Source organism: Myodes glareolus, chromosome 19, assembly GCF_982192425.1.
Source record: "Myodes glareolus chromosome 19, mMyoGla1.1, whole genome shotgun sequence".
Lineage (NCBI taxonomy): Eukaryota > Metazoa > Chordata > Mammalia > Rodentia > Cricetidae > Myodes > Myodes glareolus.
The window spans coordinates 41,304,496-41,327,208 of record NC_142044.1 but is presented as its reverse complement, the minus strand read 5'-3'; the positions used below and the strand labels follow the sequence as shown (position 1 = coordinate 41,327,208).

Genomic DNA, 22,713 nt, shown 5'->3' with positions numbered 1-22,713 from the left:
CCCTTGGGAGGTAGAGGTAGTCAGATTTCGGCTACAAAGCGAGTTTCAGAACAGTCAGAACTGTACATAGAAATCCTGTCTCTAAAAGCATATATATATTCTTTTAAATATGCAGGTATCGGAGCCCAGCCCAGCCCCAACTGCACAGAATAGCTCCAAAGCACCCTACCTAACTCATTCAACATGCTGGGGGTTCTTTGTATTGGCAGAGCGTAAGCGGCGGGCGAATCCTAGGGGGCGGGACGGAGTGCCTGCTGCCGCCCTCTCTCCAGCTAGACCGGCTCGCTTCCGGAAGACGCTCTGTCCGGCGGGGAGCCGCTCTCGCCGGCTCCCTTCCGCTTCCGGTGTCCTACAGCCATGGCCGCCGCCGTCGCTGCAGCTGGCGCCGGGGAGCCTCTGTCCCCAGACGAATTGCTCCCGAAAGCCGAGGCGGAGAAGGCAGAGGAGGAGTTGGAAGAAGACGACGACGACGAGGTGCCTGGGTCTGCGGGGAGCGGGGCGGGAGCGGGCCGTCGGAGCGTGGGCACTGCGAGGCGGGAGGGCGGCTGATCCGCGCGGCAGGGAAGGGCCAGGCCCAGGGCTCGGCGACTCCGGTGCTGTTGCCGCTTCGCCAACGATCCTCACCTCCTCCACCACAGCTAGATGAGACCCTGTCGGAGAGACTCTGGGGTCTGACGGAAATGTTTCCGGAAAGGGTCCGGTCCGCCGCCGGAGCCACCTTTGATCTCTCGCTCTTCGTGGCTCAGAAGATGTACAGGTAAGGGACGAATGTAGAGGCACCGAGAGTGTTCATGGAGGGACTGGTGCTGTCAGAGGATACCGGGCCTCGGAAGCCACAGCCGGGAGCTTGAGTGACCTTGGAATCATTGCCACACTCCGAGTGTGGTTCGTCTTCTGCAGAGTGGAGTTCTTATCTGGCAGGACCGTTGTGGGAATTCTTTCATGTTAACTAAGGGTTCTATATGCAAGACTTATAAGAACGTTACAGTAATCACTAAGTAACCACTGCTCCCTTGGCTCTGCTAGGAGTTCGGTGGAGGGAATGGGTAGGGACACTTTGAGAAACATCGGGGGAGGTAAGTCACCACACACACCCTCCCTCTGCAGATTTTCCAGGGCAGCTTTGTGGATTGGGACCACCTCCTTTATGATCCTGGTTCTTCCTGTTGTCTTTGAGACAGAAAAGTTGCAAATGGAGCAACAGCAGCAGCTGCAGCAGCGGCAGGTGAGCACACGCTCTGGGCTCCAGGCCAGCAGTGCAGGCCTGAGGTCTGAATTGTTTAACTACTGAAACTATACAGTGTCTTAACACACTTTTCTCTTTTCCAGATACTTTTGGGGCCTAACACGGGGCTGTCAGGAGGTATGCCAGGGGCTCTACCTCCACTTCCTGGAAAGATCTAGATTGTTACTTCAATTTGTCCTGGTGAGAGGACTTTGAAATTGAGTTGTGTTTGAACTGCTGATTGTTTGGACTTTTTTTTTTTTTTTTAAACTTTGGCGCATCAGTCTATTTAAATCTGGTGGGAACTCTCTCCATTTCTCAAGGAGAGACTCCGGTTGCACCTGTGCCCTTCATAATGCTCTCTCTTATTTCCTGGTCTCAGTTGATGTTAGAGTACAGCCATGTGGAAGGTTATTCCGCGTTATCCCTTTAGTAAACTTCTCCTATCGAAGTTCTCACGTGCCCCTTGTGGGGAAGAAGTAAGCACCCCTGACCATTAAAGACTTTTTCTTTAGAAGAATGGGAATGTCTGGGCCATGTACGCAATGTGAAACTGACAAAATCCATTATAGCTGCCATTACAAAACGGTCAGCAGGAATCCCTGTATGGTGGAGAAAAGGGAGGCTGGCTGCAGCTTTAGCCAGATGGGGACTGTGGACAGAGCAGGCGCTCATCCCTCTGCATATTTGGACCTGTGTGCTGTGTAAAAAAGAAGTCAGTGCTCACTTTTTGTATTTAAATATTAAAAGAACTCCAACTGAAAGTGTTATTGCTGTGTTTGTGATACATATTTTAAACTGAGGCCATTTTAGAACGCCAAGGACAGCAGGCAGTAGTGGCACATGCCTTTAATTCCAGCACTCTGGAAGGCAGAGGCAGGCGGATCTCTGTGAGTTTGAGGCCAGCCTGATCTACAAAATGAGTTCCAGGACAGCTAGGACTGTTTGACAGAGAAACTCTTCCCCCCCCCCCAAAGAAAGCAAGACAGGGACACTGCTTGCCAAATTTCTTCTTGCTTAAGCTAGCACCTCTATTCCAACCTCGTTTCATACATCTAAGTGAAGTTTTCAAAAAGGAACATTTCTTTTTGAACATGGTGTTGATTATTGCCCTGAATCACTTCAGTCTCCCCTACAGAAAGTTGAAGGGCATGCTCTGTGGGTGTGCAGTCTACACAGTACTTATAAACTATTTAAAGTATGTATTGCCTTCTGGTTTTGAGAGGGGATAGAGCTTGTTGCCTAACTCTTTTCTTGGGGATTGAATCTCTCCATAACCCAAGCTAGCCTTCATCTGAGTGCTGAGAGATTATAGGCATACACACCTGGTAAGGCGATTTTTTTGTTGTTGTTGTTTTTCAAGACAGGATTTCCTGGCTGTCCTGGAACTCACTCTGTAGACCAGGCTGGCCCTGAACTCGCAGAGAAACAGAGATCTGCCTGCCTCTGCTTCTTGGAGTGACTAAAGGCCCGGGCCACCACCACCCAGCTTCCTTTTTTGTTTTTTTTTTTTTGTTTTTTTAAGTGAGCCTCTGGTAATGGATCCTACTATTGTCCTATCTTTGAACCTTGAAGTTTTCCCACTCAATGTTGGTCTTTTGTTTTTCTCTTGAAACATGGTCTATATGGATCAAATGTGTGCAACACCACACCCAGCGTGATAATTTATTGTGCAGGTTTTCTGATCCTATTTTGTAATCAATTCCCAGTAGCATTGTATGATTGGGGAGGGTGTACTATTCCCATGGGTTAAGGAACCTGTAGAAGGCCTGTCACTACAGGATCTGGATTCAAAGCCAGCCTTCTACCTAGACCACTGTTGTGTGCTTTCAAGGCCAATAGCTCTGCTGTGTCTGGCTTTTCATTGATAATTAGAATAACACTAATAGACAGTCAAAAGGTACAAACTCCAACAGAAGTCTTATTTAAAAATTAAAATAAAATGCAGATGCCTCAATGACATTTTTTGTTTGTTCTATTTTAAACTTAATTTTATGTGAATTGGTGTGAAGGTGTCAGATCCCCTGGAACTGGGGTTACAAACAGTTGTACATGGCCATGTGGGTGCTGGGAATTGAACCCGGGTCCTCTGGAGGAACAGGCAAGTGTCCTCAACCTCCGAGCCAGCCCTTGTTTGTTTTTTGAGGCAGGCTATGGCTAGCTGGATTCCATACTGACCTCAAACACATGATGTTGCTTCAGCGTCCCCTCTAGTAGGACAACGGTGGTTGGGCACCTCTGAACTAAATCCCACTAAGGAAATACTTTGTCTTGGTTTCTCAGGTGGGAAATTTGACAGTGTATCTCAGAGTGGTAACAAATGCCTTTACGTCAGAATCATACCAAAGGTTTTTACATAGTTAGGCAACAAATAGATTGTGTTCAGTTTTTCATTTTTAATATTTGGTTAAACAAAATACATCTTTGTAAACAAACCCAGCACAAGGCCAACAAAAAAAAGGGAGTAAAGCAAGAAGAACAAAGCCTAGGGCTGCCCCTTGCTGGGCATCAGGGTCAGGCTCCCCTTCCTTAAAAGGAATGGGGCTTTTTGCCCTTGGGCATCAACATGGGTCCCTGTTCCTAAGCACCAGATTGGATATGAACAGAACCAGCCCTGAAATGCTTAAGCGTCTTTGTACATTCCACTGGCTCATGGATTCCGCGTGCATGGGACTCCTTTCCAGTGCTGTTTGCACAGGCCCAAGCAGATCTGTAGGGAGGAGTCTCCTCTTCCCAAGAAATGGCTTACTACCACCGACAGTGCCAATGGACCCAAGGTCCTGCTTGTGCCGATCAGCAAGGTCGGCTGTAACTTCTGGCTGGTAGTGATTGGAATGTCATTGTGCAGGGTCAGAGCTCCCCATGGTGCCAAGCAGATCCGGTGTAGAAAATGGTACAGATGACCGTGGTTGAGTTGCAGTAGCCACTTGGGGCCATCTGCTACTCGAATAAAAAACGGCCTTGTTGAAGATACATGTGCAGAAAAGTGCTGGTGTAAACATGCACTCCAGTCAGTGGGGAGACAGCCCCCGCTTCACCCCAGTAAGCTTGCTCAGGATCGACATGCAAGCCCCTAGGCTAGCTCTGTTACCAAGGGAGAAGCCTGGCCAGTGGGACAGCTCTCAGACCTGCAGAGACCAGGACTCCCCTAAGGACTGGCCAGGTCACCTGCCTTAAAGGCCACCACAACCACACTGGTGTGTGGCATGGTAATTACTTATTTTCTAAAATTACAGGAGAAAAAATGGTCTAGAACTACTTGAGGTGGGGGGTGAGCCAACCCTCAGTTTGTAATGGAAACTACACAAAGATGCCAAACTCAGAGCCTCCAGTGTCCTGCACATAACCTGCGACTCTGGCCACAGCTCTGGAGCCCAGGATGTGCCTGCCAGTTCTCACCCTCAGACTGTGGGGCTCATTTTCATGGCAGTTTCCTCACCCAACTCCGTCCCTATGAAATTTGGTGTCAGTGGCAGATGTGTTTCTGATTTTGTTAAAATGAGCCAACTAGGAGTACTGTCCCTCTTCATTTTTTTTTTTTTTTTTTTTTTTGCTCCAGAGCCTCCTATGTCAATATAGTGAAATGTTGGGACATAACCCATGACTGTCCTAATGTGGCTTCAGCCACACAATATTAGGCCTCTCTCACCATTGTCTTGCTGGAATACTGTGCAATTTACCCACTTTGGAATATCAGAACTTCTCATTATAAAACTCCAAGGCTGGCTAGGATTAAAAATGGGGTAAGAAGTGGCATTATGGATTGCAGACGGCATATAGTGCCACTGCTGGGGGCCTGACAGTTTCCTGAGACGCTTATGCTTGGGTCCTTTGAACTAGTCACTGGGCTCTGCATGTACTGTGTCCTTGGACCCCCTGGTGCCACAGGAGAGAAAAAGAGGAAGTGTGTGTTCCCTGTGAGCCTGGAGCATCAGTGACAACTACCAGCAGAACTTGTATCAAGTCCTCATAGAAAGGGGGAAGTAAGCAAGTCCCCCACCCCTCTTGCCTCCCTTCTCTAAAATAGAAAAGGTGTTAAATGGCTTGCCCTAAATGTTCAGAGCTCCTACCTTCTTCCCCCAGGCACAGACAGTGCTTGGTGGCTGTGACAGTCCACACACCTGTCCTATTGCACTGTCAAATTTGAGGGGGAAACTCAATGAGATGTTTAGGGAAGTGGCTGGACAGACCCACTGTAGAGGCCACAGAACATCAAAGAGGGCTGGAGGTTGAGGCGAAGAGCGGGTCCAGCATAACCGTCACACATCTGCCCTCCAGCTTTGATGGACTTCCACTTCTTCTGGTACCACCAGTAGGAGTTCACAGTTTTTTCCTCGCAAATGGTATTTTAGAAATTTCCTATGGAAGAGGGAATAGGCAACAAGAAACGAGATGCCAGTGAGTTGCAGATTGCAATCTTGGGGCCACCCATTCACTAGGATAGAGACCTCCCCACTTAACACCCATACCAATCTGTTCTGTTTGTGGCAAAAAATCTGTTTCTCTCTATAGCTCTGGCTGTCCTAGAACTTGCTTTGTAGACCAAGTGGCCTCAAACTCAAGTCCACCTGCCCTCTGCCTCCTGAGTGCTAGGATTAAAGGTGTGCGCCACTACAACCACCACCACCTAGGCTATCCCTGTGGCAATCTTAAAACTCTAAGGGTGACTTAGATGTTCCATGTTTGGTTACCCCTCCATTTCCGTTAGAACTCCAGTCTCGGGGCTGGAGAGATGGCTCAGTGGTTAAGAGCACTGACTGCTCTTCGGTTCAATTCCCAGCACCCTCACACAGATATACATACAGGCTAAAACACCAATAAAATAATTTAGAAAAAAAAGAACTTCAGTCTCAATTTCTGCTCATTCTTGGAGATTAATATCATTAGTGTGCTGGTGTGAGTTCTAGAATTAGTATATTCTAATGGTTACTAAGTGTCAAAAAAAAAAAACAAAATAGCATAAAACCTGGGCCAGCTCAAGATAAAACACTTGCCAAGCAGGGCTGCCTGAAGGAGATTCCAGGAACCCCAGTGGAAGAAGACCAACCCCTAAAAATTGTCCTCTGGTTTCCACACATGCCCAGGAGCACACACACCTATACACATATAATAATAAAAGGAAAAAAAACTTCAGTTACGGAACTGGGCATGGTGATGGCATATGTCTTTACACTCAAGAGGCAAGGGCAGGCAGAAGGCAGATCTCTGAGTTCAAGACCAGTCTAGTCTGCATAAGGAGTTCTGGACAGCTGGGACTACATAGAGGGATTCTGTCTCAAAAAATAAATAAGTAAACAGAAACTTAACCCTGTCTGATAACTGGCAGTTATCTAAATGGAAGATGACAGTGTCAGCCCCACCAGAGCAGAAAGCTAGAATCACAGGATGGATGGAGTTCTAATTGAGTCTTAAAGACCCTGATTCCAAGAAGGCAGGGCAAGGATCCAAGGACACAGGAATTTCATTTCCTTTGTCAAGTAATCAGACGAGCTTGACACCCAGCAGCCCAGACGTTAGGGGTCACCTGAGCTCACTCTCGCCTCCAATCCACTCTGGAGTCTTGAGTTTGGAGTCAAGGTTGTAGTAGGCCCCTCCCACCTCACGAACGCAGATCCAGTGCTGCCTTTTAAGAGGCAACTTGAGGGGACCCCAGCACAGGCTGGAGGGTAGGTTCATGATGAATCCCATGACGTTAGCGAGAGCAATGACACCCACGTCCCTGCAGGAAAGAAAAGGTGTTAAACTCTGGGGCAGTCACTCTCCATGGTTGCCCCCTTCACCTGGGGTTGGTGCCATGGCTGGCCCTTGTCGCCAAATCAAGTTTGGTTCTCTACCTGCGCTTGTCCCACCAAACAGCTTCATAGCCTTTGGTTTGAAGTGCTGCCATGATGACATTCACATCATAGTTCCCATTTCCCAGCATGCTCTTCTTATGGGGCGTCACCATAGTGTTTGGAGACAACCTACAAATGTAAAGGAAAAGCTTAGGCTTGCTGGTCTGCCAGCCTCCCCAGCCTCAGACCACCAGAAAAGCATTTTTGCAGCATTGCCCTGGAAGCTGGTCCCCTTGGCAGAATAATCTCACAAACTAGCTAGTCTGGAGATTGCCTCTCCCTTGCAAAAGCATTCAGGAAGGTTGAGACCTATCTGGCCTTTTAAGAGGCGGGTTACAGCGAGGGAGTGACCACAAGAAATGATCCACAGACCAGGCAGTGGTGGTGCACCTCTTTAATCCCAGCATTCAGGAGGCAGAGGCAGGAAGATCTCTGTGAGTTCGAGGCTAGCCTGGTCTACAAGAGCTAGTTCAGGACAGTCGGGACTGTTACATATAGAAACCCTGCTTCGAAAAACAGAAACAAAAAAGAACTGATGCACAGAGATGCTGGTCTCCTTTACAAATTCCTGTCGGCACAGCCTTCCTACTGCTGCTATTTCTGGTTCATACAAACCTAAAAAAAAAACACTGGCAAAGCTGGGCATGGTGGTGGTGGTGCCACTGGCGACACACCTTTAATTCTGGCACTAAGGAGGCAGAAGCAGGAAGGTCTCTGTGAGTTCAAGTCCAGCCTCATCTACTTAGTGAGTTGTAGGCCAGTTGAAACTACATAGTGAGACCTTCATTATAAAATAAAAAAAAAAAAAATACTAGTAAAAGGTGATATTTAAATGGCAGGCAGTGACTGTTGCTCCTGTCTTTTGCAATTTAAATACTCTATTTAAGACCTGTACTTCAGTAATCATTATTATGGAATATTCAAAGGTCAACAGTAGTTGAGACAGGCAGCATAAATGTACGAAAGGTAATAAACTCTAATGAGGGTTATATTAAACTGGAATATAGAGCCCATTCCAGACAGTGTACCTGCATGTGTGTCCATGCATGTGTGCCTGTGTTTATCCTGAAAAAAATAAAAGCACAAAATCAACTCAGACAAACAAAATAAACTTACAGGCAGTGGTGGGTGATCTCTGGGTTCGAGGCCAGCCTGATCTATAGAGTAAGTTCCAGGACAGCCAAGGCTACACAGAGAAGTCCTGTCTTGGAAACAAACAAACAAACCTTAAACCAGACAAACTCAATTGCAGTTTTGGTGGCCTACCCAGCTTTCACTAAAGTCTCCATACTAGCTCAGGCTGGCCCTAAGATGAGGATACTCCTGCCTCAGCTCCAAAGTGCTAGGATTACAGGTATGCATCACCCCATCTATTTCAAGCCCTTTCCTTTTTATTGCTCCTTTTAGCAATTTCCAACTGAGGCCTGTACTGAAGGCATTTCCAATCCTATCATTTTATTTTCACAGTCTTTTTGTTGTTGTTGCTTGTTTTTTCGAGACAGGGTTTCTCTGTAGCTTTGGAGCCTGTCCTGGAACTAGCTCTTGTAGACCAGGTCGGCCTCAAACTCACAGAGATTCGCCTGCCTCTACCTCCCAGGTGCTGGGACTAAAGGCGTGCACCACCACCGCCTGGTATTTGCACAGTCTTGACAAACCAGGAGATGACGAAGGCCATTTTGACTGGAGGGCCAACATATCTTTTTATTGTAGACGAGGTCTCTCTACATAGCCCTGGCAGTCCAGTAATTCACCGAAATCTGCCTGCCTCTGCCTCCAAAGTGCTGGGATTAAAGGTGTGCACCACCATACTGGGCATCACAGGGATTTAAGGCTGGAGAGTTGGCTTGGTGGTTAAGGGCACTGGCTACTATATGATGGCTCATAACAACCTATCATTCCAGTACCTAATGACCCAATGCCTTTTGGCCTCTGCTGGCACCAGGCACAAATATAGTACCCAAACATCTGTAGGTAAAACACCCTACACATGAAAAAAAAATTTCCTGGCTGATGTTAGTCTTTTCATACAATATATTTATCATATTCTTTTTTATTATTATTATGTGTACATTGTTCTGCCTGTATTTCTGCCTGCAGGCCAGAAGAGGGCACAAGACCTCATTACAGATGGTTGTGAACCCCCATGTGGTTGCTGGGACTTGAACTCAGGACCTCTGGAAGAACAGTCAATGTTCTTAACCTCTGAGCCATCTCTCCAGCCTTTGATTATATTCTCTTCCCTCAACCCCTCTCAGATCCTTCTTACCTCCCTAGCCACAAAATTCATGATTTTTCTCTTAAAAAAAAAAAAAGAAAATCAAAACAAACTGAAGAGATAGGGAAAAAAATCAATTAGACAAAATATAAATATAGTCTGTTTTGTATTGATAACTGCTCCTAGGCATGGGGCCTACCCATGGCTGATATTCCCAGTGAGAACCACTAGAGAAAACTGATATCCATTATGATATGCATTAAAAAATAATGAAAATTAAAGGGAAAAGGGCTCACTTGCTTATCTCCAGACAAAGGCACCAGTTCCACACGCTGTAACCAAATGCCATTTCCTCTTAAGACCATCACTTGCTCAATGCTAGGACTATTGCTTTAGTAAGTGCCTCATTTAATCCCCACACTGGAAGGTATGAATTCATCCTATTTAAGTAAAAAGTCCTGAGGTCCGAGGCTGGAAAGATGGCTCATTGGCTAGAAATGTTTGCTCTCTTGGAGGACCTGGGTGGTTCCCAAGAACCACATTAAGCAGCTCACAGACATCGACCTCCAGCTCCCAGGGATCTGATGCTTCTTGGTTCTGCAGGTCCCTGTACTCATGGCACATACTCACACATACCTACACATGTTTTATGTGCCATTTTCTTTTAATACCTTTTCTTTTTCAAGCCCCAGCCCCAATTACTCAGGCTGGGCACTTAAACAAGAGGCCTCAAAAAGCCAAGGCAAGTCAGCCTAAAATTAGCAGGCTCCCTCCAACAGGACCCACAATCTGGATGCTACTGTTTCCACTTAGAGCCTGACAGTAAGAGCTGGTACAAAATAAAGTAGTTTCAGAAGCTAGCCCCAGAGGGGTTTTCTGCAATAGGGTAATTCTAGCAGGACCAGGCTGTGCAAAGAGTGGTGTTTGTTGGCCTTGTCAAAGAGCTTCTTCCCATAGGCACTCAGACATTGGGTGTCTAGGCAGCAGAAAGCAATCCGAATCAGGGCCATGGCTGTGGGTGGTCCTTTCCCCCTCTTTTAATGTGCCTTTTCTTTTAATTTCTTTTTTTCTTTCTTTCTTTTTCTTTGTTTGTTTGTTTGAGACAGGGTTTCTCTGTAGCTTTAGAGTCTATCCTGGAACTAGCTCTTGTAGACAAGGCTGGCATCGAACTCACAGAGATCCGCCTGCCTCTGCCTCCTGAGTGCTTGGATTAAAGGCGTGAGCCACCACTGCCCAACATTTAATTTCTTTTCTGGCAATTTTTTTAAAAAATTTATTTATCAAGTATACAGTGTTCCGCCTGCATGTAGGTGTTCATGCCTGAAGAGGGCACCAGATCCCATTATAGATGGTTGTGAACCACCATGTGGTTGCCGGGAATTGAACTCAGGACCTTTGGAAGAGCAGCCAGTGCTCTTAACCTCTGAGCCATCTCTCCAGCCCCTTTTCTGGCAATTTTTAAATAATAAAAATAAACATTTTTTTAAAGATTTATTTATTTATTTATACAGTATTCTGCCCGTAGACGAGAAGAGGGCACCAGATTTCATTATAGATGGTTGTGAGCCACCATGTGGTTGCTGGGAATTGAACCCAGGACCTCTGGAAGAGCAGTCAGTGCTCTTAATCACTGAGCCATCTCTCCAGCCCCAAATAAACATTTTTTTAATTCTAAAGTTAGGTAATTTTTTAAAAGAACTTTTTTCTTTTTTTATAAAAGGTTTCAGTGGGTGGTGGTGCACACCTTTAATCCCAGCACTCAGGAGGCAGAGGCAGGTGGATCTCTGAGTTCAAGACCAGCCTGCTTTACACAGCCAGTTCCAGGACAACCAGGACTGTTACACAGAGAAACCCTGTTTTGAACCCTCCAACTGCCCCCCAAAGAAGGTCTCATGTAGCCTCGGTTAGCTTCAAAGTCCCTATGTAGCTGAGGATAACTTCAAACTCCTGATCCTCCTTCCTGCCTCCAACTCCTATGTGCTGGGAATGCTAGGCTTGTGCCATTCCACCACATGAAGTCAGGTGATTTAACTGACTTGTCATGAACACTAACAGCTGGCAGAACTAAGCTCAAACCTGCGTTCATGAGAATCCAGTTATGTGGCTTACAGTGGAGACCCAAGAGTCAGGGTGGGATGGGAGGTGGTATCAGGTTGCTGAGCCAAATGTCTGTTGAGTCCTGAGTCCCCAGGCTGAAACATGGAGCACTAGGACCCAGGCTCCCTCTCTCCTGGCAGTGGAGAAAGTAGATAGGAGACCACACTTGGGCGGTAGCAGATCCTTTCCCTCTACCCACTCTTCAGAAACCTAGTGTGTGGCTTCAATCTTTCCTGGAGAGTCTCTGACCAATACAAGGAAGATGACATCACCAGAAATAAGGCTAAGACTTCTACCTCCCTGCGTGCTCACGCCCAGGGCAGTGCTCTCCTCAGTCTCCCAATTCCATGCTCACTATTGGAGATATTGAGAGGCAGCTAATATTTCAATACAGTCACAACAGGATGAGCCAGCAAGTAAAGCAGCTTCCTACGGGAACTCCACAAGTTCCTAGCATAGAGAAGGTTACACACTGTGCTTCAGCCCTCAACACCAACGGCTACACAGACATCGTTCTGAAGGCTGCTTTTCAGGACTGCTGTCCCAAGATCCCTTGACCTGCTCTCATCTCTTTAAAAATCATGTTAAGATTCAGACCCTCTCCTGCCTGTTCCCACTTTTCCTAACCGGAGGCCCCTAGTCTCACACTGAGCTTTTGAAAGCTCCCAGACTCTTCTCCTAGCCTGCAAGCTCCTTCCAACAGGTCAGCACAGATCTTTCTCTACACTCACCAAGGCCTCACTTCACCCTCTTCTCCAGCCTAGTGCCTGGCTAGCCAACTCTGGGTCCCACTCTACTCAATCCGCTGTTGTCCTCTTCAGGGAGCTTGGTTTACTTCAGGCATCAAAACTATGTGGCCTTTAGTGGTTTATCCTACTTCTGACTACAGGCCAAATCCCACTGATTCTTCAGGCTCAACCTCGTATCCTCTCTTTCACAGAATCCTTCCTGACTCTGAAAATGGAGGGAGACACAGAGGACCACACATAATCCAAATTTATCCGAACACCATCAATACTAATTTATTGAAGAATTCATTCATGCATTCAAACAGTGAGTCCTGGGAACTCTGTTAATGCTATGTCTTAGCCTGGCATTGGCATCTAATAAACATGCCCAAACTGATCACTATAGGGAGCAGTGACACAGGACTGTTATCTAGCTGGCACTTGCACTTGGGAGGTGGAGGGCCGAGGATCAGAAGCTCAGAGTCATTTTTCTATATATAACGAGCTCCAGACCAGTCTGATCTCCTTTCAAAAACAAACCCAAACCGAGCAATATAGGAAATGCTAACAACAATTTCCATTCTATTCTACAGGGATGGTCACCCCTAATTCTCCCCATGCCCCCACAAAAGTCCTTTCTTTTTCTTTTAAGGATAATTGACTGGGTTAACTGCTTCATAGGCTTTATCATTTAATCCTTCTACAATCTTTCTGTAAATAAGGAAGCTGAGGTGCAAAGGTTACAGTGACTTGCACAGTCACGCACAGGTGCCAGGTAAGTGGCACAGCGAGGACCTAGCCTCTAAGGCAGCACTGAACTGCCCACGGTTACTTCCCCGCAACAGTCCATCAGCACACCACCAGAGCCTCTGGGTACAGTGCCTGCTGCCCAGGACTGCCTTGCTGATTTCGACAGAAACCCTGGGGCTTACAGCAAGCCTCTGGTGTCTGCTACTGCAGCCAGAATTAGGTAAGATTTGAAAAGCTCAGTGCTGTCCTCAGTCCCCTCCAAAGTCACTACTCTGCCTGCTGTGGTGGTGATTTTGGATTTTAATGAAGAGAGAGAAGCAGGGATGGAGGGAAAGATTTAATCAACTTTTTTCTCCCTTAATTCTTTCTTTCATCAGAATTTCCTGGATATTTTTCTAAATGCAACACGGCTCGTAGAGCAGGGACATGTCAGCTATTCCCCTCATGAGTTTGGATGAGCTCCTCTAATCCCTAGAGGTTAATACTCAGCCTCTTAGCCAGGCAGTGGTAGCACATGCCTTTAATCCCAGAACTCAGGAGGCAGAGGCAGGCGGATCTCTTAGTTTGAGACCAGCCTGGTATATACAGTAAATTCTATGATAGCTAGGACTACACAGAAACCCTGTCTCAAAAATCAAAACAAACAAACAAACAAAAAAACCTCAGCACTTTTCTTAGTTTCTCACCTTCTCAAACTTTTCAATGTGGCTCCTCCCATCTCTCATGATGAATGACCAGTAGAGAAACCGGAGAGCTTACCCTTAGTGACATTCACCAGCACGCCTAACCTGGTTCCTCCTTCAACAGAATGTTTCCCCGTCACCAGGCTAGTTTCTGTCTAGTCAGATTTTAATAGCTAGTCTATTTAGGGGGAGGCATGCATAGCTTGCTGCAAGAACTTCTGGTCACTAAAATAATGGGAAAAGGCCAGACAAAATGTTTCAGGCCTATGTATTTCCAAAGTGGCCAGGCCAAAAAAGGAGCCCTTTGCTACCAGAGGGCCTGAAGAGATGGCTCAGTGGCTAAGAACACTAGTTGTTCTTCCAAAGACCCAGGTTTGGTTTCCAGTAGGCACATGGCTGCTGACAACCATCTGTGATTTCAGTTCTAGAGAATCCAACACATGTATGTGATGCAAAGACATTCATACAGGCAAAACCCCCATACACATGAAACACAGTAAATAAGATAAAATAAATGCTACCACAAGCTAATGTGTACAGCAGCAGAACACTTGCAGAACAGCAAAACACTTGTATGCATAAGGTCATGAAGTCAGTGCTATTCTGTGAGCTCACCTCTCAGCTCTCAGCCCTTCTTTTTTAAAGTTTATGTACAGATATGGTGAAGCACATGAGGTGAGGCGACATGAGCCCGCTGCCTGAGGAGCTTCTCCGGGTCAAGCCCCTTCCACCTGACCCTCCCTCGTTGCTAATCAGCATTAGCTCCATTCTAAATTCTTACTCATTTCTATTCCGAGCATGAGTCATCCCATCTCCACAACTCTATTAAAACTCCATCCTGCTTTTGTGTTTCCCCCTTTAACTGGCTAAAACTCAACTGCTATGATGAACTCCCTCGCAGCAAACAGTTCTTACCAACACTTTCCTCCCTTTGCTGCCACTCAGGAGTCTCATTTGTACACCAGCATGGATTAACCTTGCCAGCTTTCTTCCCTTTCAGTATCAGTTTCTTTTCTTTTTTAAGATTGTGTGTGTGTGTGTGTGTGTGTGTGTGTGTGTGTGTGTACACACGCATTGGTGTTTTTGCTTGCATGCATGTTTGTATGAGGGTGCCAGAGCCTCTGTAACTGGAGTAACAGACAACTGTTAACTGCCATGTGGGTGCTGGGAACTGAACTCGGGATTCTCTGGAAGAGCAGTCAGTGCTCTTAACCACAGAGCCATCTCTCCAGCCCCATAAACGCAAGTTTCTAAAGAGACCAACTGTTCATTTCTAAACTGCTCCACTGTCCTGTCCATGGCTCTCTCTACGCCTCAGTCTCTTAGACCTGCCCCACGGACAGCCCTGAGGTGCCTCCCAGTACCTGGCACACTGCGAGTGGTTAGTCTTCCCTCTCTTGCCTTCTTCCTTTACAGTTTCTTCTGGATTCCTCCCGTACATGGGGGCGGGGGAAGGGGGCGAAGTCCCGACTTATCCACACACATAAAACCGCTCTATTATAGAATTCCTTTTCTAGAATTCTCTTGCTGGTCAGCCTGCACTGTGCTGATCAGGAACACAGAAATACCACAGTTTGCAAATGCTTCAAAAGGAACAGGGCCCTGTGGGTGCTAGCAGATATTCAGCACCTCTCACTCTGGGAGAGCTCATCTGAAAGACGCCCAGTGTTATCCACAAACACTTGATGATACAGCCCAGACCCCCAGTCCAGCCTGCTTACTAGCTGGAAAGGAGGCTACTGAAGTTCCTGCTTCTTTAATGAGCTTTTCAAGTCTGCAGCAAGCAGCCAGGAGGAGCACGCTGGAGGTGGACCCTGGAGCTATAAAGCTTGGGCTGAAATCTGACCATTAGCAACTACCAACTCCATGTCCTGATTTCTTCTTCTGGAATAAGGGGAAACCACAGAGCCTACCTCCTAAACTGGGTGCGAGGACTCAGCTGCCTGTGCAAAGAAGGCCCTCAAAACGGGGCAGTGTTGGTTTGTTAGTGGTCTCAAGATAATTAACTCCTGTCAGACCAGGAGCCAAACCCACAGAGGTCAAAATCTGTCAACTTGAGTAGAACTAACTAACTAGTAATAATCTGACATTTATTTCCTAGTGGGTAAAACTAGGCAAACTGCATCCACTCAGTCCTGGTTCCCGGCACTGCTAAGGTGGCTCGGGGGTTGTCAATCTAGACAGAGCACCAAGCACACTCAGGTACGCACGCATGGTGAGTCATTTCCTTCTCCCTGGCGACAGATTAGGAAACAATCCAGAGCTGCCCAGAAGGAGGCAGTTCAGAAATCTGGGTCCTCCTTTCTGTCACATGACTGGGTGGTAGAAGACACATTCTCTTCCTCCTTGAGCTTTATTTCCTGAGGCCTGAACTGTACTGGCAGATACAGTGGCAGATTCAGTGGTCCTGAACCAAAAGGCACATCTGCCCTGCTAAGGCAAGGGCGTTACTCTGGTCTTTACCGGCACTGGGAAATAATGACTCTTAAGAACACTCAGGTTTGCTCTTTTCAGAGACCTACGGTTCCTTCAGGAGAAGTGGTCCATCCACACCTACGCTTTACAGGTCACCCCAAACAGGCTGATTCTAGCTCTAATTCCTGTGCTGCGGCTATTTCATCTCCAAATGAGGAGTATCAAAAAGGTCACCTGGAGTCTCAAAGGATCCTTGAGCTTTCTCTGCCCTGAGGTCTGGAGGGATAAGGCAGACTCGCCATTAAAGCCGCTATGGACTGCAGCCATGCTGCTGGGTCCAGCAAGACACCACAACTCTCAAGGCTGTTGGTAAAGACTTTTCAAAAGCCCAAGCAACGAGCATAAAACTGAACTCTGACCACTTGTGGAGTGACATATTTGCTCTAAGGGGTCCGAACAGCAATCATTTTTCTTTCGGGGAGACAGTGCTGGGGAACACACCTGGGAACTCCTGCAGACTCCATCACTGAGTTTCTCACCAGCCCCAAGGAAGAGGTGAGATCTGGAGTCAGCTCCTCTCACAGCTCTGCTCAGGAGCCGCTCTGGACAAATCACTTGTCCTTTCTGCCCATTTCTCTATCAGTAAAATGACGGTGAGGAGAGTCATACAAAACAATATATGAAGAGCATCCTGGCCAGCACATGGCCTCAGAAAAGCTAAGCATTGTGGGTAGACTTTTCTTGCGGTGCCCATCATGTCCCACCTTTGGTGACAGTTGACCGTGGATGCATCTTGTATCCCTTCTAGACTATAAATTCCTTGGTGGCAGGGTCTGGAAGGGAGGCATTATAGCAGTGACTACCAGCAGAGATAGGGACCTGAACTCAACCCTGCGTCCATGGCTTGTCAGATTATTTGGAGGAAATTAAGGAGCTCTGCATAGCTCTGTCTTCATTTCAAAATGGGAATAACACAGGCAACATGGAGTTCCCTGATTGACCAGAACTGTGGTAACCGCACAACTGAGGCTACTCCACAACAGACAGACCAGAGATGATTACCAACCATTCCTGTGCTCCTTAGAGCGGCCGACGGCATCTAATTCCAAACCCGTAGGTTTGAAGGTTTATGTCCCTGAGGCATCGCACCACCCACACAAATTCAGAAATATCAAGAAGTGGAGATCACGATGCCAAGCGGGGTGGGGGGGCTTACCTCTGAAAAATCTCCTGCAGCGTTTCCCGCGTGAAGGCGTTGCTGTCCTGGAAGACGTTGTTGAGGGCGTGAAGGGCACAGAGTTCTCTGCGCTGTTTCTCATGGTAGATTTGTGGGGGTGCTGCCTGGGGAAGCTCCGGGGATTCAGCTTTGGCCTTGTCTCCTTTCCATGGCATGCAACTCATGTTTTTCGATTTAGGTTCCAGACAGAGCTGATAAACACCCCACTCCTTCCCCCCCCCCCCCCGATTCAGAAGGTCTAGGTCTAGGCTTCTGTCTTCAGATTCCTGAGGTTCACCTTATTCTCTGGTGTCCATGATTTATGCTTTGTCACTGGGAGAAAAGGTTGAAATCAAAAGGGACAAAAAAAAAAAAATCCACCTCTTCTGTCTTCTCGATAGAAAAAAATAACTTTTGGATTAGTTTATTTAGCCACCACTTTCAAAGCGCAGAATTTAAAAAAGAACATATAAAACTAAGATTCCTCCCTTTCACTACCCTACCCTCCCACCCCCTTTCGGGGGGGAAAAAAAAACCACGCTTTCCTGGCTGTATTTTCCTCTCTGCAGATGCCAACTAGGCCTCAATGCAGGAGGGCAAAGCCGAATGGGTCACATCGCTCTTTTTCTTCCATTTCGTCCGAATCTCAACGCCACAGATTCCTTAGACTCGGTTGGATGGTGAAGAAAACGCCCGATGCCAACAGCTAGCGAGGGCCGGCGGGCTTGGGGTCGCGGGCCGCGCGGGGACTTCGGGGGCAGTTGTTCATGCCCGCCGGTAGGCTGGCGGACTCGGCCCAACGGAGGAGACGCTTCGTCTCAGCGCGGGCGGAGCCGCGGGAGGGCTGGGGAAGGGGAGCGGCGGCCCGGGCGCCGCCGCAAGGAGGTCCCGCCTGGCCCGCGAGGGTGCGGCCGGACGCCTGCCTCGCCCCGCGCAGCCCTGGCCCACCCGGTTGGTCGTCCCCGCCGCGACCTCCCGCTGTCACGTGAAGGAGGCGAGCACGGGCGTCCTCCCGTTGCCTGCCCCGCGGGAACCGCTCGCCTCCCCTCCGCCCCCACCGGGAGCCAGCCGGCCACCACCTGGGCCGCGCGCGGACGAGCCGGAGGCAGAGCGGGCGGGCACGCGCACCTGAGCCCGACGTCAGCGGCGCGCGCCCCAGACACGCCCCCGCGCTGACCCCGCCCGCCAACCCGGCGTCACCCCTGACGTCCGTGTGAAGCCGCCCGCGCCTGCTCTAGCCCGCGCCCGCCCGCTCTAAGGGGATCTCCCAGAGTTTGTGGTTGGGGAGCCGGACAGCGGCGGCAGGGCTGCTGTCGCGGGCAAGGTCGAAGTGTAGCTTCTGCTCAGCTCCGCCCCGGCGCTGACTCCCACCTGGACGCCGCAGGACCCTCCTCGCGGCGGAGTGCTTTCTGGAACGTGGATCGCGGCCGCTGCCCTGGCCCACTTATGTTCACCAGATTTCCAAACACGTTACCAACGCGGTCGGGCATAATCTTGGTTAGTGAACCCGACCACCTCCAGTTTTCTTTGAGCGCTGAGGGTAGGAGCCTCGCCGGGAGTCATATTGCAAATGGAAACGAGAGTTCTATTTCAGATCCGTGGTGTCGTATTCACGTTCACGCCACACAAACCACTGCCCTTTTGCTCTGCCACCTCTTCTTGGTTGGCTGTCACTAGGCCTTCCTTTCTGTGTTTTCTTTTTTTCTTTCTATCCTTCCTTTTAGTCTCAGTCTCTCTCTCTCTCTCTCTCTCTCTCTCTCTCTCTCTCTGTGTGTGTGTGTGTGTGTGTGTGTGTGTGTGTGTGTTCTCTAGCCCAGTTGACCTCGAATTCATTAAATAAACAAGAATGACTTAAAACGCCTAGTTTGTGCAGGGCCTGGTACTATATCAACTAGGGCTCCCTATTTTCTGAGTTGAGCTGAGTACATTGTATTTGAAGTTGCCTGTGGATTTAAATCGTCATTGTCTCTAGTTCCCTTTCTTTCAGATTTTTTGCTTGGAAAACAACAGATTTGCACTTTTAAAGCTGTGGTTTCTCCAATCCTCAAGACTATTCCAATCAACACTGTCCTGCAACACATCTGAGTGATTACCACGTGGACGGGAGTCTTTTGCTTCTACCTAGACTACTTTTGAACTGTCTTAAAGGTTTCTGTGAAGTGTAAACCGTTCAACAGTTACAGTGTATTTACATAGGATTTAACTCCCAGGGGCCTGCTGTAAACACTTTACCTATCTAAACTGTCTATCACCGAGAGTAGTATTAAGCATTTCTCTTTTCTAGGGAGAAAACTGAAGCACAAAGGTGCGATCAAGTTGTTTGAAATCACTGTATCTATAGTGAATTAGGTGATCAGTTGTTTGAAATCACCATATATGTAGTGAACTAAGGGTTTGAACTTGAACTAAACTGTTTTCAGAAAGAGTACCTAATGATGGATAGGAAATTACCTCTAAATGTCACTTTGATACTTACTCCCTTTCAATTAAAAAAAGCAAGTGCTCCATATATCCTTTCTGGGCAAAATCCCATAGTGAGAAGGACATATGTTTTCAGTCAGGTGTCAAGGTACTCGGAAATTGAACTCTTCATGGTCATAAGATGCTATGTATCAACTGAAACAATAGAACTAATACGATTGGCACCTCTGCTCGCACTCTTAGATAGGCAGTGAGCAACCAGCAATTAAATTCGGAATACCTGGAGATACTGTCAGAACCCTCAAATAAAGAACTCTGGTCTACAAGACTGCCTCTTACTCTGGATGCCTCTTAGGATTTGGAACCTCTGGACTTTCTGGTCTATCTGCTCTGTAGACATTCTCACGGCTCGTGATCCAACTCAATCTGCTACAATGGCTCACTTAACCCAGGGATGCACTATACTTGTATATACCAGTTTATTACAAAGGACAAGATGAAGTGCACAGAAGAGCAGTCAAAGGAGACAGACAGACAGTGAAGTATGTGATAAGGGGGCTTCCATGTCCATTCTGGGTGAAACAGCCTCAGAATCCATCTTAGAGTTTGGGGGTCGATTCAGTCAGTGAATTGCTTGCAGCATAAGTGAGGACCTGAGTTTGGCTCTCCAGCACCCATGTAAAAAGTCAGGCAGGAGGATATATCACTTGTAATCTCAGCAGAAGGAGAGGCATGAAGATCCCTGGGGTTTCCTGGATTGCTAGTCTAGCCAAGTCATAAGATGAGAGACTTGTTTCAAAACTAAGATAAGGGGCCTAGAAAGACCGTCCAGCAGTTAAGAGCACATGATACTCTTTCAGAGTTCTCAGCACCCACATGGCACTCACAGCCATCTGTAACTCCAGTTCCAGAGGATCCGATGCCCTCCTTCAGCATCTGTCGGTAGTAGGCATGTACATGGTGCGTATACATAAACAGTCATATACATAAAATAAAATAAATCTTTTTAAGCATGGCATGATAATCCATGCCTTTAATCCCAGCACCCAGAAGGCAGAGTCAGATGGATCTCTGTGAGTTCAAGGATATATAAATGATGGAGATGGGACAGGCAAAATGGCTCATCTAGCAAAGTGTTTGTCGTGAAAGCACAAAGACCTGAATTTGAACACCAGAACATATGTAAAGATGGAAGGAGGGGCTAGGCAGTGGCGCCTGCCTTTAATCCCAGCACTTGGGAGTCTGAGGCAGGTGGATCTCTGTGAGTTCGAGGCCAACCTGGTCTACAGAGCTAGTTCCAGGACAGTCAGGGCTACACATAGAAACCCTGTCTCTATGTTTTTGTTCTGCATTTTTTGCATACACGGGGATGCATGGTGCCATAGTATGCCAGAACTGGAGTTATAGATGATTGTGAGTCACCCTGTGAGTACTGAGACTCACACCCCTGCCCTCAGGAAGAGCAGTCAGTGCTCTCACCACTGAACCATCTCTCCAGTCCCTGTCTTAGGGTTTCCATTGCTGTGACAAGACACTGTGACCATGGCAACTCTTTTTTGTCATCATTTATTTTATAATTTATTATTTGTATTTGATGTACATTACAGACAGTTGTGAGCTGCCATATGGATGCTGGGAATTGAGCCCAGGTCCTCTGGAAGAGCAGTCAGTGCTCTTAACCACTGAGCCATCTCTCCAGCAGCACAGCCCCATGGCAACTCTTCTAAAGGGAAATATCTAATTGGGGTGGCTCACTTACAGTTTCAGAGGTTCAGTCCTTTAGTATCGTGGCAGGGAGCATGGCAGCGTGCAGACATGGTACTGAAATAGTAGCTGAAGTCCTACATCTTGCAGGCAACAGGAAGCCAGTTGAAACATAGGGCAGTATCCTGAGCATAGGAAACCTCAAAGCCTACTCCCACAGTGACACACTTCCTCCAACAAGGCCATACCCACTCCAACAAAGTCACACTTCCTAATAGTGCCACACCCTATTACTGTGATATTGTGGGCCAATTACCTTCAAACTACCACACCCTCTTTTCAGGGATTTTATGGAAGCTTCGTTACATAGGTATCATGGATGAAAAATATTGGCTATGAGTCTTTTCTTTCCCCTAAGAGTGGTCATAGGACCAAATTATCCTTTTAAAGCTTTCATTTTAATCTCTCTGTGAAAACTCTCTGTCCATTGACTTGCTGGTATGCAAAGAGAAAACGTCACTCTGGAGATTCCAATAGGGCAAGGAACTATTTAAATAGTTTTCTCTATTTGGTTTTTTTTTTGTTTGTTTGAGTTTATCTGGAGTTTGGTTTCTCTGTGTAGCCTTGACTATCCTAGAACTCACTCTGGCCTCCAACTCAGAGATCCACATGTCTCTGACTCTCGAGTACTGAGATTAAAGGCAAGCACCACCACTGCCCAACAAAATCTTAATATTTTAACTACACTGTGGGATCAGATAAAAGAGTATATAGGTTGAGTAACGAGCAATTTACCCAGGAAAAAGATGGGGCATCAAAATAACTTAGCAGGCAGGAGATGTAGTTCAGTTAGTGGAGTGCTTGCCTATTGAGCTTTGGGGTTCCATCTCCAGCACTGCTGCAGGGGCACACCTGCTTTCCCACACCTGCAAGGTGGAAATAGGAAAATCAGGGGTTCAAGACATCTTCCTTGACATAATGATCTTTAAGACCAATCTGGATTACTTGAGACTCTTTCAAAAACAGCAAGAGCTCAAAGGTTAAGAGCACTGATTGCTTTTCCAGAAGACCTAGGTTCAATTCGCAGCACCCAAACTGAGGCTATCAAACATGTAACTCTAGTCTCAAAGGATTCTAGCGCCCCACCTGGACTCCACAGGTACTGCACATAGGTGGTGCATAGACATACCCGCAGGTGCATAGACATACCCGCATACTCATACCCACAAAATAAAAATAATAAATCTCAACCAGCAACAACAAACCTTAGACCACGTTTCCAGCAGCGTCAGTACAGAAGCTTGGTGTTACTTGGTTGAAAATGATAACAAGATTCTGCTGTCTCAGACTCCCCGAATTTAGTCAATGGCTATTTTGAACCCTTTCTCTCGCTCACCATACTTTGTGGTCTGAACTCTAAATCTT

General features: G+C 47.3%; 2 protein-coding genes and 1 long non-coding RNA gene across 4 annotated transcripts; 2 read left to right on the top strand and 1 right to left on the bottom strand.

The window, feature by feature from the left end:
- Nucleotides 1-315: 315 nt before the first annotated feature.
- On the top strand, nucleotides 316-1,989 carry Tomm22 (translocase of outer mitochondrial membrane 22). Its single transcript, XM_048454766.3, has 4 exons — nucleotides 316-474; nucleotides 639-757; nucleotides 1,108-1,225; nucleotides 1,330-1,989. Exons 1-4 carry the CDS (start codon nucleotides 358-360, stop codon nucleotides 1,402-1,404), a joined length of 429 nt encoding a protein of 142 aa, XP_048310723.1. The 5' UTR covers nucleotides 316-357; the 3' UTR covers nucleotides 1,405-1,989.
- A 1,612-nt stretch (nucleotides 1,990-3,601) lies between these two features.
- Nucleotides 3,602-18,200, bottom strand: Josd1 (Josephin domain containing 1). 2 transcript variants are annotated; one of them, XM_048454764.3, is made up of 4 exons: nucleotides 17,164-18,200; nucleotides 7,060-7,188; nucleotides 6,750-6,944; nucleotides 3,602-5,584 (listed from the first exon to the last, which is right to left on the bottom strand). In XM_048454764.3, the coding sequence occupies exons 1-4, from the start codon at nucleotides 17,346-17,348 to the stop codon at nucleotides 5,485-5,487; spliced, it is 609 nt and encodes a 202-aa protein (XP_048310721.1). In that variant the 5' UTR covers nucleotides 17,349-18,200; the 3' UTR covers nucleotides 3,602-5,484. The 2 variants fall into 2 exon arrangements, with proteins under 2 accessions (XP_048310721.1, XP_048310722.1); XM_048454765.3 differs by having other exon boundaries at nucleotides 6,760-6,944.
- Nucleotides 18,201-18,373: 173 nt separating this feature from the next.
- On the top strand, nucleotides 18,374-19,910 carry LOC148118954 (uncharacterized). The gene is made up of 2 exons (XR_015735635.1): nucleotides 18,374-18,660; nucleotides 19,151-19,910. It is a non-coding gene; the product is annotated as an uncharacterized LOC148118954 (long non-coding RNA).
- The last annotated feature ends 2,803 nt before the right edge of the window (nucleotides 19,911-22,713 follow it).

Coding starts and splice junctions, on each gene's coding strand:
- Tomm22 (XM_048454766.3), top strand. CDS start 358: ATGGCCGCCGCCGTCGCTGCAGCTGGCGCCGGGGAGCCTCTGTCCCCA. Junction 758..1,107: donor GTGGCTCAGAAGATGTACAG/GTAAGGGACGAA, acceptor CTCCCTCTGCAG/ATTTTCCAGGGCAGCTTTGT. Junction 1,226..1,329: donor AGCAGCTGCAGCAGCGGCAG/GTGAGCACACGC, acceptor TCTCTTTTCCAG/ATACTTTTGGGGCCTAACAC.
- Josd1 (XM_048454764.3), bottom strand. CDS start 17,348: ATGAGTTGCATGCCATGGAAAGGAGACAAGGCCAAAGCTGAATCCCCG. Junction 7,189..17,163: donor CTGCAGGAGATTTTTCAGAG/GTAAGCCCCCCC, acceptor TTACATTTGTAG/GTTGTCTCCAAACACTATGG. Junction 6,945..7,059: donor GTTTGGTGGGACAAGCGCAG/GTAGAGAACCAA, acceptor TCTTTCCTGCAG/GGACGTGGGTGTCATTGCTC.